This window comes from Leptodactylus fuscus, chromosome 7, assembly GCF_031893055.1.
Source record: "Leptodactylus fuscus isolate aLepFus1 chromosome 7, aLepFus1.hap2, whole genome shotgun sequence".
NCBI lineage: Eukaryota > Metazoa > Chordata > Amphibia > Anura > Leptodactylidae > Leptodactylus > Leptodactylus fuscus.
In genome coordinates, this window is record NC_134271.1 from 117,595,831 (window position 1) to 117,611,341 (window position 15,511).

At 43.9% G+C, this 15,511-nt stretch overlaps 1 protein-coding gene across 2 annotated transcripts in view; it reads right to left on the minus strand.

The window, feature by feature from the left end:
* BAZ1A (bromodomain adjacent to zinc finger domain 1A) overlaps window positions 1-11,335 on the minus strand; it is a 38,753-nt gene extending 27,418 nt beyond the window's left edge. Inside the window, exons 1-6 of one of the 2 annotated variants that reach the window (XM_075282873.1) lie at window positions 11,209-11,335; window positions 10,804-10,934; window positions 5,146-5,424; window positions 3,032-3,166; window positions 1,686-1,787; window positions 1,303-1,390 (exon numbers count right to left, since the gene is read on the minus strand). In XM_075282873.1, coding sequence (XP_075138974.1) covers window positions 1,303-1,390; window positions 1,686-1,787; window positions 3,032-3,166; window positions 5,146-5,424; window positions 10,804-10,916 — 717 coding nt within the window. In that variant the 5' untranslated portion in view covers window positions 10,917-10,934; window positions 11,209-11,335. The other variant, XM_075282872.1, reaches the window with a different exon arrangement.
* Window positions 11,336-15,511: the final 4,176 nt, after the last annotated feature.

Consider the following 15,511-nt stretch of genomic DNA (forward strand, 5'->3'; position numbering starts at 1 on the left):
TGTGAAATGCTGAAAGGGTTAAGAAACTTTCTAACTGCTGTTTTGGATTCTTTCAGGAGTGCAGTTTTTAGAATGGGGTGACTTTTGGGGGGTTTTATTAGAGAGGCCTTTCAATTTCCCTTCAGAACTGAACTAGTCCCTTGAAAAATGTGTTTTGGAAATTTTCTTGAAAATTTGGAAAATTACTGCTTGACTTGTAAGCCTTATAATTTCTGAAAAAAATGAAAGGGTGCTTAAAATTTGATTGCCACATAAATATGAGACATGGTTAATTATATTTATGAAAAAATTTGGGTAGTATGACTTTCTATTTGAAAGGCTTGCAATTTCAAAGTTTGAAAACTGCATTTTTTTCAAAATTTTCACCAAATTTCCTATTTTTTCATAATTAAAGACAAAACATATTGTCGAAAATTTACTACTGACATGAAGTACAATGTGTTACGAAAAAACAATCTCAGAATCACTTGTATAAGTTAAAGCGTCTCAAAGTTATTGACATTTAAAGTGACACATGTCAGTTTTGAAAAAAGAGGCCTGGTCCTTAAGTCACTTTTGGGCTGTGTCTCTATGGGGTTAAAAATTAAATGTGTTGACCATTTTTGCCTGGACAACCCCTTTATGCAGAAACATACACTTCTGACTTCAATGAAGAATTAAACCAGCCCAGGAAACACAGCCGCAGGGTGAGTAGAATAGTTACTATTTTCAATGCGGACGTTGTGTTATACAACAGTGCAACTTAGGACACTAAAACTCCAGTCTATAAGGATCTGTAAGTGGTTTATTGTTCCAAATTCACCCTGACAGGTTCCCTTTATGACTACCATTAGTAGTAGTGTGCTATTCTGTTCTCTCCCTGACCAGCAATAAAGGCAATCACAAGTCACTAAAGCAAAAAAAAAAAAAAAAAAAAAAAAAAAAAAAAAGAGAAAGACCACAAAATCTGCAACAAAAAAACCCCAACTGAACCTTTCTGCAACATATGGGTGTTAGCCTAACAGGGGTTTTCTCAGTATACTCAATTATTCCCTTTCTACAGGATCTGAGCGGTTAGACTCCCAGCACGCACCATGTGAATGGAGTGGTAGTGGGCATGCTTGACAAATGCTATGCTCATTTCTCTAGGCCTTTTGGGACAGTTATCTCCTGCAGATCTATAGAAGTAACCCTTACAATGGTCGAGCACAAGCACCACCATTTACACTGGGCACTTATAACCCCTCAGCAATTGGACATTTATCCACTGTCCTATTGATTGTTGACACTTACATCATCATAAATGTAAAAATATAAAATTACCTTGGGCTTCACAATACCATTTTGTACTTCACAGTGAAGTTTTAGGAAGTGTTTCAGTCTATCTTGTGAAAAGAGGGAGGATTTTCGACTAGAGGAAGACAGACAAAAGTTAAAAAAACAAAACAAAACACACAAAACAAGTTTATGACACAAAAAAGACATTTTGGTGCAATAAGCTTTGTAGTTAGAATGAATTATGGCAACCATATCTAGTATTGCACAGTGGTGTAACATGAAACTCTTGTCTCTCAATGCAAAATGTGTACCAGCCCCCTTCCCCCCCCCCCAATTATAACGTAGTGCTTCTAGAACTGGGAAGCGGCACCTTAAGGGCCCCCTAAGACACCTTCCGCTCCTCATCAAGTTATGCCCCTGATACATACCTGACTTGGCATTGTTTCACAGTAACAGATTCGTACATTTCTTTGACAACAGGTTTCACTTTATATTTGAATAAAGTTGGGTCAATTGGTTCTTTTTTCTTCCTGAAGGGCAAGATAAAATTCCATTAAAACTTTTTCCATTTTTTTATCAGATATATTATCTTCAGTAAAAAGCATGGTTTTCAAAATTAAGGGGGGGGGGGGGGGGTATCCAGTATTGAAACCTCTCTCATACAGATGGAATAGGGCGTTTTGTTGCTGGTGGTCTAGCCAATGAGAGCAAGAATGAGAGCAGGTGTGCCCCTTGTTAGATTGAAACAGTGGCTGAAAATGCGTCCCAACCATTCACTTTTCAGCTATCGCAGTGAGTCCCATGGATGTAAATGGAGCAGTGATCGAGTATGCACACCCATTACTCTATTCAGATGGGCTATTTTCAGTCCCCCATACTTGCGTTTGCTGGTGCACCAGTGGATAGGGGTGACATGTATGAGCAGGTCCCTTTTAAGATATAGTAATATTTATTATTATTATGAGCACCACTCATTAGCAGTACACTAAGCCCCATGCACATGCTCAAATATGGCCTGGAAAAACGGACTGTATATTGCCAGTTTCCAAGAATAAATGTTGTACATAGATCACTATGATGCCAGAGGACCTGGTCTATGATGCTAGGAGTCCCTGCATCCTCTCAGCTCCAGTGTCCCGTACTATATACAGTAAAGCTACAAGGAATAGAGATGAGCGAGTACTGTTCGGATCAGCCGATCCGAACAGCACGCTCGCATAGAAATGAATGGATGTAGCCGGCACGCGGGGGGTTAAGCGCGCCGGCTACGTCCAAGCGGAAGTACCAGGTGCATCCATTCATTTCTATGGAGCGTGCTGTTCGGATCGGCTGATCCGAACAGTACTCGCTCATCTCTAACAAGGAGGCAGGGACACCTTGCATCATAGATCTCTATGAAGTCCTTGTCTACTGACCATATTCATCCCAGGAAATTCAGGGACTATTCCGTCTGGATTTTTTGGACCATATTTGCCCGTGTGTGGGGCAGGGATTGGCTACAACAGTCACATGCCAATACAGAAAGTCATCATTGGAAGCCTGTAAATGAAACACCAGCAGATCCAAGCACGGCATCCACACATGGTTGGTGAGGAACTGAAGAGAGGAGAACTCCCCACACCCCTTTCTTATTTTAGGACATTTGCTGCTCCTCTATTGAACGAATGGACAAGCTCTTTATACACAACTGATATTTTCATAGTGAACATTTTGCTTCAGAATACAAGTCAGGATCTCAGTGTATGAATAGCAATGATATATTTTTTATAATCACCAGCTATCTGGAACTTCCTTTGGAGAATCATCATCGCTGTCACTGATCACAATGGTGTCACTGTGGATGTCGTGCCCATTTGTCATCCCGTTCTCCTGCGGTGGAACTTTAATTTCCAATACAGTACACTCCAACCTGGCACAAAGACAAGTGAATCAGTAATAAGCCCTCTATGGAAGGCAAGTTGAAACTAGTTGTCACAGCGTGAGGAATACTCACAAACACACAAAGGCCAGTAATTCAGCATACAGCCTGTACTATCGCGTCCTTTGTTCTCTAGCACGTGGCATGAGAAAGGGAGCACAACAAAGACGACGTTTATGCTGGACAAACTGCAGCTTGTTCTAATGTCCTACGGTAATTAAAGCGGTTTTCTAGGAACTTAATATTGATGCCTCATCCTTAGGATAGGTCATCAATATCAAATAGAGGGGTTTGACACCTGTTGATCAGCTGTTTAAAGAAGCCCAATTCTACTTCACAGGATTGTGACGTCATATGGCCTCTTTGCAGTTCAGTGCCATTCAAAGGCATGGGACTGAGCTGCAATGTCATGCAAATGTACAGCCCTGTGCCTGGTAGTACACTAGTGTGGCAGTACTCATAGAGACTAGGTGCACACTTGCACTCTATGTCGTTCGTATCCGTTGTGGGACTTGAATGATGGAGAGCTGTCCACTAAAACAGTATTTACCCGCTGACCCCACAGACTATAATAGATATATAGACTGCAAACTAGAATGGATAATATAGACAAATTGGCGGAGAGAAAAATCCTCCTTCTGCCTGCGCTTACTCAGAGGTGACGCTGCCCCAATTAGATATGGAGAGAGTAATAAGGTGCAAATCTAATAACTAGGGAGTTAGGCGTCGTTCACACGGGGAGCGGATGGCGGATTTTGGTCCCGATTCTAATGCGGGAAGCCGCATCAGAATATGGCCAAAATCCGCCTTCCGCGACTTCCGACAGTCACGACACTCCAGTCCGAAATAGGCCCAAACGAATGGGTCCAGCCCAGAGCGTGCTGCTGTGAGGCCGACGCCACAGCTGGATCAGCCACAGAATCTACCTGAAGAAAGGGCAGCTCACTTCTTTTTTGCCACTACTGGAAAAAAGACCACTAGTGGTCTACATAGACCACCATTGTGAGGGGCGGATTAGGACGTGTGAACGGAGCCTTAGGAGTCAGTCATCTACACAAGTAAGGCTGCTTATCCAGTGCAACAAAAGCACTCTTACAACTTACTTCACACGTAACTTTTTTAAAGCGTGTCTGTCAGGTTCAAAACACTTCCCAAACCAATATTAGTGCGGTGTAGGGAGCTGTAATGGTTGCAAAAACGTATCTCTGTGGCAACAAACTGAAGAAGCAATTCACAGATAATGATAGTTTTAGTCAGTCGTGGTACAGGCAGAAGTTAAAAACGTCATACACAGCTAAAGGGATTGTTTGGCGCTGCAAAGTCTGTTCCCACCTCCGTTGCACTTGCAGACCGCTTTCCATAACCATAAAAATACAATTATCTCTGCATTGGATTGTGACCACAAAGGTATGCTCCTCCACCCATTAAAGATCCCTTCATGACAGCCCTATTGGTTTGTGAGGCATTTTGGATCTGACATCCTCAGTCCTATAAAGAGGATGTTCAATATGAGACAACCCCTTTCAGAAAGAGACCCCAGTGATGATCTGCCAATTGTTGAGGGTGCCAAGAATGGAGCCTGGTGCAAACAGACAGTGCTGTGGGGAAGTCATAGTCAGGTATTTTCCCTGCAACGGCTGGGGATACATGCGAAGATTGACTCTACCAAGACAAGAGACCAGAAACACTCCCTGTTCATAGAGAGGGATCCCCCAAATTATGACCATATGCCAGAAATGGGTATCCGGATAGAGACTACCTTCATGAGACAACACCATTAGGGCTAAGGAGGGCAGCCCTGTGGAATATTATCAAAATCACTTACAATTCTACAAAGAACAGTCAACATAATAACTGCATATTTGGTAAAGGCAACCCTTACATATAACTTTATGTGCAGCTAGAAGGAGATTTATTGCAAATGATGCCATGTCACCCAAACACCGCCAGTACTGATGTAAGCACATTACCTTGCACCACTGTTTCTCACTACAGTCACAGTTTCACCAATAAAGAAGCGATTCTTTACATATTCGTAGATATCATCGCATAGATCTGACACCCTCTGATGACTGGCGAGTGTGGCGAGGTATAACACAGGCACTATTATAGGCTCAGGAAAGTTCAGCAAGCTTTTTTTCAATTTTTTCTCGGATTCCAGTGCCTCTTGATAAGTAAGTCCAGATTTCCCAGTAAAGGAGCAGCTCCAGACAAGACTGTTGCATAGGATGGTGCGCTCGAAAAATTCGCTGTAAGAAAACAAACAGGGAAAATATATCACTTATAGGGTGGATTACTGCAGAAGTTGCCAAAAAATTATGTATATAAAATGCTTATCTAGAACTACAGGGTGTCTGTGGCCAAGTTGTGCAGTCAAGCAATGTTGGATTGGATAGACATGATTTCAGAAAGCAACAGGTACGTCTTCAGGATAACGGTACATGATCATGTAGCAGCAGCTATATGCAGCCAAAACTTGGCGCGTTTGGCCGCCAATGACTGTACAGTACAATTGTAGCTGCTGCTGCTTGATGATGAGTCTGGAGGGCTGTCCAGATAGGGAGCATCATGTGAGTATGACGTCACCAATACCTATTGGTAGCAAGAGTAAAGGGCTATACCAGAAACATTTATTCTCTACTCATAGGATTGGGTATAAACTGGTAGGGGGCTGAGCACTGAGACCACCAGCAATCCTGAGAACACCTTTATCTCGGTTGTAAATATAGCAGAACACAGATGTGCCCTCCGCTCCATTCATTTCAATAGGAAAGCAAAATATAAGCACTTCTTTTTTTAATTGAATTTCAATTAGAGTAGAAACTATTGTACATGCATGACATATTTGGATTTTGTGCTGTAAAATGCCCTTTTATGCCAAATCTGTCTGGACACTGTAAATATATAAAGGGACAGGTTTAAATCAAGGAAAGAGCGACGGATTTATGAGTATAAACTTATGACCCTGCTTCAAATACTGGAGAAGGGGTTAAATCTATCACATGGGTTTAAGGCATCTTACAGAAATCACTAACCTGAGACCCTGAGAACTGATAAAATGGGATAAAATGGTCAGGATTCCGTGTCAAAAATGCTGCCGCCTCCCATTGAAATCAATGAGAGACGGTCATTTCCTTTTTCCGCGAGCAGTTTGTTCCCGCTTGTGGAAGAAAGAAGCAAGCTGCCCTTTCTTCAGGCAGATTCCGCAGCCGTACCAGCTGCAGCGTTCGCCCATCGACACCACCCTCCATTCATTTGGGCCTAATCCGGAGCGGAAAGCCGTGACGGGATGTGTTCCATGTGAACTAGCCCTTAAAGCCTGCCCTCTTTTAGCAAATCGAACCTTATTGATGGGCAAGACAAAACGATTTTCTGAAATACATGATAGAAGTGATTTATGGCAGATTCACTAATATTGTCCAATAGCATAAAGACAGTCTGACAACACTCCAGACTTATCACAGTAGCTGACGCTGGATGATCCCTCGCGAATCTTTGGAATATGGCGAATCTTTAGACTTTTTAGGCTAAGCTTACAATAACTATTTGCTGGCCTAGTATAAAATCCACTTGTCAGAAAACCAGCCATGATTTCCTTTATGTGGTCGGGTTACCTTATCATACATGTGGTGTCCCTAACCTAGCTAGAATAAAGAAATCTCGGCTGGGTTTCTGACAAGTCTCAGATCATAGTAAGTTTCCCCATTCATTGTCGTATTTATTGGCAACCAATAAAAACAACAGTCTGTCACTACAGAGATGGATAGAGGAAATCTTTAAAACTCTGCAAAATGTTTAGTCATATATTTGCAAAAACATTTAAAGGGATTCTACTATTAAAACCTTTTTTTGTGTGGATAAAACGTCAGAATAGCCTTTAGAAAGACTATTCGTCTCTTACCTATATACGTGGTCTCCGCTGCGCCGTTCCTTATACAGTCCTATGAAAAAGTTTGGGCACCCCTATTAATCTTAATCATTTTTTGTTCTAAATATTTTGGTGTTTGCAGCAGCCATTTCAGTTTGATATATCTAATAACTGATGGACACAGTAATATTTCAGGATTGAAATGAGGTTTATTGTACTAACAGACAATGTGCAATATGCATTAAACCAAAATTTGACCGGTGCAAAAGTATGGGCACCTCAACAGAAAAGTAGAGCTGGTATAACTGCTGCTGCTGCTCAAGGCCTAGAAGTTATGAGCCTGCGCTGGAAGAAGTCATTGAAGATGACGCTGCAGATGAAGAAGGAGGCGTCGCTGTTGACACTTCTCTGGGAGCCATGGGGACGCCCCCATCGTTGCGAGAGAACTCATTTGCCTACAAGCAAAAACTGGTATTTCTAAGGAACGGCGCAGCGGAGACCACGTCTAAAGGTAAGAGATGAATAGCCTTTCTAAAGGCTATTCCGATGTCTTATCCACAAAAAAAAAAAAGTTTTAGTGGTAGAATCCCTTTAATTGTCAACATATACAAAAATGGTTATGTTTATGGGAAAGCCCCTTTAATACAGCAATAAAACAAAAGCTAAAAAAGTAAAATCCATTGCATGAAACAGTAGAGCGAGGCCATCACATGATACTGGTGTGCGAAGTAAATAGGAAAAACTCAACATAACTAACATAACAGTGAAACTAGTTATACCAGCTCATGGCCTTCACCCAAACACCAATAACGGCATAATCCTGAGATTAATCTACTAAGAGCACAGAAAGCATAAAACACACACTTTTTCTAAGAAAACACCGCGAATAGGCGAGAACAATAAGTTGTGCCTGCACAATAGTCTCCAATTACACACGGGCCTTGTGCCTTCAGCTGCTTCTCTCCCCAGAGCTAAGCTGCACTATGCCCTCACGTCTGTCCGTCTAAGAAGAAGCAGACAGTGGCGGAGATCTGTCCGTCTTACACAAAAGCAGCTGAAAACAAAAGAGCAAAAACATGGCCAGAAGGAAAACACAAAGGACTCAAAGTTTAGGGGAAGCAGATACAAGGTGCATGGGAACACAACAAACCATCACTTGGCACATGTCGCTGTGATATTAGCTCCTGGACATTTAGGTGGGTAAGATACTGAATATTTAGATTTTAGCTTCCCAATTATATGTCCTGAGGGTCTGAGCTACAAGGGACATTCTTACATTACATTAGTTCAGCTATAGCAGAAACATTAAAATATATTTCCCAGACTGCAAATTCTGGCTCAGCTACAACTCCCAGCATATCTCGAAAGCTGAGGGATGACACTGCACCTAGGAAATTGCAGTTCCACAACAGCTGGAGAGAGACAGGTAGTAGAGCACTGGTAGATACATGAAGAATGTAGAATCATCCGGAATACTGAATTAGTGGGGTATTCTTAGCCACCGATATGTCATGGTGAGAGGTTGGCAGGATTATAGAAACAGCTGGTCTAGATGTGCCCGGAACTTGCATTCACTTCTAGGGGAGTTACTAAGCTGCCTGACCCTTCCCATAATCCTGACACCTCTGGCCATGGCAGATTGATGAGGATGCCCATGTCAGCCATAAAGAGCTGTGATGGGAGCACCTTTGTAGATTGTGAGCCCCACATAGGGATCACAATGTATTTTTTTTTTTTTCCTATCAGTATGTCTTTGTAGTATGGAGAACATACAAACTCCTTGCAGATGTTGTTCCTGGCGAGATTCGAACCCAGGACTCCAGCGCTAACCACTGAGACACCATGATGCCCTGGGAACACCTTTTATAAGACAGAAGGAGGAGAAGAAAAAAAAAAAAAAAAGGCCTTCAAGGGCTAGTTCACACGGTAAAATAGTCAGAATTTTGACACGGAATCTGCGTCAAAATCCTGCTGCCTCTCATTAAAATCAATGGGAGACGGTCATTTCCTTTTTTCTGTGAGCGGTTTGTTCACCACCGCGACACCACCCTCCGGACTAGGCCCATTCATTTGGGCCTAATCTGGAGCGGAAAGCTGTGACGGGATGTGTTCGTGCGGAACCCCGTGTGAACTAGCCCTTACAGTCACTGACAGCAGCTGTCCTACACCAAGGAAACACAGGGACAGATGACAGCAGGTTAGCCACCGACAACTCACTGGCAACTGGCAGCTAACTCAGTATAATAGGTAACATCAAACAAATCTCATCTCTACATGCCGCAACTAGAACCTAAACCAAAATGTAACCTGCACACCGGGTTCTAAACCTATAACAGGTACATTATAGCTAGGGCGCAAAGGTTGGAATGACCCGATTTTGGGTGGCTTTTGCAGTGGCAGCTGATCCTAAAGTATAAAAACCAAGAATATATCTTACAGTACACAGTGACATTAGGTTCACATTAGTGCCAGCTGTCTGTTGTTCTGATCTGTCAAGAGGACCAGAAAAATAGACAAACGGACATCAACAGAGCCCAAGGGGCCCCAGTGACTATAAAGGGACCATCAGATGTTTCACCAGACACCAGGACTTTCTCGCCCAGTGATTTTATACAGACAATGCGACTAAGTTTCTGGACAGGCTCTGAACCCAGTCTGATCCGAGACCTGTACAGGGGAGAGATGTTCTTTACATCCATGTCCATGTGGACCTATTAGGACAGATGTATCACAATGAGTGGGAGGAAAGGGGATCATTCACACATTGGATTCACGTACTGTAACATGTATTTGGTCAAATCTGTGAAGAAGCCCCTAACAAGTAGGACAAGTGTGAATCCACAAGTGGCAGCTTTCTTATAGAGCTTTTTGCAGTTCCATTCATGTCAGCGAGTAGTTTTGGCATAAAGCACATGGCTGTCTACACGCTCCATGAAGGAGGCCTTTACAGAAATAGCTGCCATGTGTGATTTCACCCTTACACCAAGTACAACTGTAATGAGGTCAGTCACTCTGGCTGGAGGAACACCGCTGCAGGTTATGGATTTTTTTCCCATGTCAAATACGACAAAAGTCTCTGGTGAAGGTGTGAACAGAGCTGAAGAGACTTTCCAGTTAGTATATAACTATCACTATACAGTATATTTGGCCATTGGTATAACCAATGATCTGGGGGACGATACCCCTATAAAAACATATAGGCAGCAGCGTGACGCCATTAGCGACGAGTTTCCATTGTGGCGGTCCATCAGCGGACCAGAATTTTGGTAACATATGTAGACTGAAGGGGCCTTAGACCATATTGGGGTCAGTCATCTGAAAACTGAATACAGTGATCAAAAAAGCAGCATGCGCAGGACTTTGTCGTTGACCAATTTCAGACAACCATTGCATTGGAGAGACTCTGGCAGACATGTAAACATACGTGTCATATCAATACATATTACATCTCATGTACGATAAATATTGCAACAGTGGAAGGAAAAATACATCAACTATTCTGATAGACAGTCATGTTAATAATAAGGATGCGTTCACACTGTGCGATTTTAACATCTATTTTTGTTTTGCCTTCCATCTGAACATATGCTAAAACCGCACGGTGAGAACCAAGTCTAATCGGGTGTGCCCCAGACAGCCATTCTGAGAAGTAAGTGTGTGTCCATCAATAAGACTGGGGCATGAGCCGGCCAGCTGGGAGCCATGCTCCAGCACCATAACAAAGAGCAGTGAGGGGCCGCCAGGCGGCACAAGTCCTTACTCATAGTCTCGGAACACCTCGTTCGTCACCCGGCAGTAGAAGAGCCGCTCGGTCGGCAGCAAATCAGCAGGCGGTGCGCTCCGTAGGAACGGCTTGCGGTGCAGCAGCGGCATGTCTTCTCTATGATCGCACTGTGGAGACAGACAGCAGTCAGCGCCGCCAACCATCAACAACCAAATCTTTATTCATACAAACTCATAACAGGACTAGAACGCGGGGAAAAGAGAAGCCCAAACGTAATGTCACTACTAAATGAGCACAATACCGGAGAGTGCGAGGCCCGGAAACCTCACACTAAAGGTATTACGGTAAAGTGTACGAAACCAGCACCGGGCTGATGACTAGGGAGGCCGCCACGTGACTCTAGTAGAAAGGAAGAGAAAAAAATCGAATAAAGCCCGGTACCCATGTAAGCAGCCGCCTGGCGGAGAATCCCGGGGAACTGGGCGCGCTGGCTGTCCCGCCGGGTACTTCCGGTTGTGAGTTGCTGGAGGAGGTCTGGTAGGCGGGAAGAGGACGGGGTGGCGGGCTGGTACCTTGTATCGGTGCAGCTGCTGGCGGGAGAGGGAAGTGCGCGCCGGATCTTCTCCTATTGTGTTGTGTGCTCAGCGTGTGTGACACTACAGCCACTGTGATTGGTGCGCGGTGTTGTATGGAGGGCTGTACACGCTGGGCGCCAGCCATGTACACTGCACCACAAGCTTCAGCGTCATGGGCAGCTCCGCGATGTCCTCACATGACTTATGGCCACATCGCTGTCATCTATAGGTGCCCGAGCCTTAAAGAGTCCTCTGCCAGGTACTTGTACAGCAGTCTAGGTGCTGAGGTGGAGTGTATGGGCTCCAGTACAGAATGTGTAATGTACAGAATGTGTAATGGGGGCCTTGCCTACCCTTGTGCCATTTACAATAGTGCTATAGTTATTATGCCGCTGTCCGCCCACTGTCAATCCGCTGAAATTGCAGAACAACAGTTTGGGGACGGCTTGCGTACGGTTAGTGAAAAAACCCATTCATTTCAATGGTTTTTAAAGCAATCCGCAGGTGTCCGTATGCAGCCTCTCCGCCATGAATCCAAAGTCCTGCATGCCCAACTTTGTGTCCGTGCAACCCCCCCCCCCCCCCCCCATAAACGGATTTAGGCTAAGGCCCCACAGGCCGTAAACGCATTGATAAAGCACTGCGGGAAGAACCGCTGCGTGATTGCATTGTTTTCCTCTGCGGACTTTCTCTTTCCATTTATATCTATATAAATAAAATTTATTATTATTACGGGAAAGCCACCGGAGTTTCCGTAGGTATAATTGACATGCTGCGATTTGCAAAGCCGCAACGGCTTTGCAAATCGCAGCGTGTCCGCACGGCGATCTTTTCCGCAAAGTGGGGATGGGATTCGCCTGAATCCCATCCTCTTTGCCTGCACTGTACAATGCCGCGATTTTTCCCGCAGCATCTCTGGTGCGGGCAAATCGCGGCATTTACGTCCCATGGGGTCCCGGCCTTATGGCGGAGAGGCTGCATACAGACACCTGCAGATTGCTTATGTGGCAGAGACACCTTTGGGATCCTCAGGGTCTATTCACTCAGAGTAAAGTACTGCTAATTCTGGCACAATAACTCAGTGCTGGAAAAAAAAAAAAAGCCTCCCAGTGACTTCAATGTGTTCCGTGCGGAAGACAGAACCCTTTGAAGTCGATGGGAGGCTTTTTTTTTTTTTTTTTTTTCAGCGCTGAAATTCCACACCATTTTCCTCTGTGTAATTGGATCCTTATGGCCCGGTAGCAACTACATCTGCAATCCCTATAGTTACATGTCTTTGTATATGGTAGGTGATAAAAATAACATCCCCATCAGTGCCATTGGGATACAAGGTTTTCCAGCAGAACATCTCACGGCCTCTGCCCACTTTCTTATTTTGTGCCATAATACATCTTGATCTTACCTCATTCCTAGATAAGTAACCTGCACACTCTGCTGGCTACATGATGTAAGCGAATATATGATTCATCAGAGCAGACCACCTTCTTCCATTGCTCTATAGTCCAGTGCTGCCGCTGACATTCTCATTGTAGGCACTTGTAGCATCAGGCTTGGGGTTGTGTTTTTTTTCTTTTTTTTTTTGTTTTTTAAAAGCTGCCCCTCATTGACTTGTATGATGGGTAGAGTTTTATTTTTTTAATTTGCTGCAAAAAACTAGAATTGGTAAACTTGCCCTTGTTGCCCTTATTTACTCTCCTCTTGACTATTGTAACTCCCTACTAATCGGTCTTACCTTCAAATTCTCCCCTCTACCCTGATGCAGGCGCCAGGCTCTTCTGTCTTTCACCCCTCTCCTTTGTCTCCCACCCTGCCCATGTTCTCTATTTTGCCAATGACCTGAGACCTCTTCTATATAATCAGAACCTTCCATTCCAGTCTCCAAGACTTGTTCTGAGTTGCGCCAGTTTTCTGGAATGTGCTACCCCGGTCAGTTACTATTATGACTCAACTTCTAGAGTTGCAGCCCTGCTCTAAAAACTCCTCTTCTTGGGCAGGCTTACCATATTGACTCTTCTCCGCTTACTCTCACTAAGCTAACACTTCTGTTTACCCTCTACATTATTCTTCAGGCCCTGTTGCCCTCATCTGTCAGTAACCCTCCATGTCAACACACTTTGTACATACACACACTGTGCTCCAGAATTAAAAATAAAATAACCTAGGAGTCATTGACTCCTAAACTGCAAAATTTAGGAGCCAAATAAAAAATGGTTGCAGCACATTTTGCATTTCTGCCTAACTATATTCACGCAAACCTGGCTGTCACACGGCTGCATTAATATTCATTCATGTGACTGGGGGGATATTCACGTTACCAATATTTTGATGGTCCATTGTAACAGATTCAAAATATAGGTCATGCTCTATTTTTGTTGATTTTCAGGGATTCCTCCCCACTGCAATGTATGAACGGTCATTGAAAATGGGCACACCTTGCGTGCAAAATGGCTGTGAGGAAAAAAAAAAAAATTCACAAACATTTTGACCTTTGTTGATGCACATAGGCTAAGGCGGGGGGTATCCCAGTGTGTACAATGAAGAGCAGTCTGCCCTCACTCGCCATCCCTTACTGGTAGTAATTTTTTTTTTTTTTTAAATAATTCTGCCAGGAGTAACTGTAAAGTGGCAAACAAATAGCTGAGAAAGGCTAGAGACCATACAGGAGATTCAAGGACACTGGGCTGCAAATACAGAGCATGATACAGTTGAAAAGATACGACCCAGAAAAAGAGAAATCTGAGCACAATAAGGAAAGCTGCTTGCTGTCTCTAATACACTATGTGATCAAAAGTATCCGGACACCTGGCTGAAAATGACTTACAATTTGTGGCGCCCTCCATCACTAATGCTGGAATTCAATATGGTGTTGGCCCACCCTTAGCCTTGATGACGGCTTCCACTCTCGCAGGCATACGTTCAATCAGGTGCTGGAAGGTTTCTTGGGGAATGGCAGCTCATTCACGGAGTGCTGCACTGAGGAGAGGTATCGATGTAGGTCGGTGAGGCCTGGCACGAAGTCGGCGTTCCAAAATCTCCTAAAGGTGTTCTATAGGATTCAAGTCTGGACTCTGTGCAGGCCAGTCCATTACAGAGATGTTATTGTCGTGTAACCGCTCCGCCACAGGCCGTGCAGTATGAACAGGTGGTCCATCGTGTTGAAAGATTCAATCGCCATCCCCGAATTGCTCTTCAACAGTGGGAAGCAAGAAGGTGTTTAAAACATCAATGTAGGCCTGTGCTGTGATAGTGCCACGCAAAACAACAAGGGGTACAAGCCCCCTCCATGAAAAACACGGCCACACCATAACACCACCGCCTCCGAATTTTACTGTTGGCACTACACACGCTGGCAGATGACGTTCACCGGGCATTCGCCATACCCACACCCTGCCATCGGATCGCCACATTGTGTACCGTGATTCGTCACTCCACACGTTTTTCCACTGTTCAATCGTCCAATGTTTACGCTCCTTACACCAAGCGAGGCGTCATTTCGCATTGACCTGTGTGATGTGTGGCACCCAATCACCTGACTACGTTCGAAGTCCGTGAGTTCCGCGGAGCCCCCCATTCTGCGCTCTCACTATGTCTAATGTCTACTGAGGTCGCTGATATGGAGTACCTGGCAGTAGGTGGCAGCACAATGCACCTAATATGAAAAACGTATGTTTTTGGGGGTGTCTGGATACTTTTGATCACATAGCGTATGTCATCGGTAAGAACATACACGGCTATTCAGAAATAAATCTACTCACTTTGACCTGTAAGAATCTTCTGTGCAGTTTAGAAACTGGGAAAGCAATGTGGAATCCTCCCTCAGAAAGGGAAGAAAGCCCAGGCCCTTCATCATGCACTCACTGTGAATCGTTGTTTTATTTTTTAATTTGGTCCATAAATGGAGGTGCATGTGATCATACATAGCACTCAGCTGCCTTCATAGTACCATACTGTGCACAGGAAAGAAGGGAGCAGTGGGGGAAGCCAAGTGATGTGTATGGTGAAATACAATATGACATGTCAAATGTGTCTACATTTTTTGTGTAAGTAATGGCATGCAATAAAGTATTATCTTCTATATTGTATTATTTGGTTTCTGTTCTATAACACAAAGTCTTTCAATATATCCCATTAAGTCTAACATATGTATGTGGGTGTAATGACCTAATGAT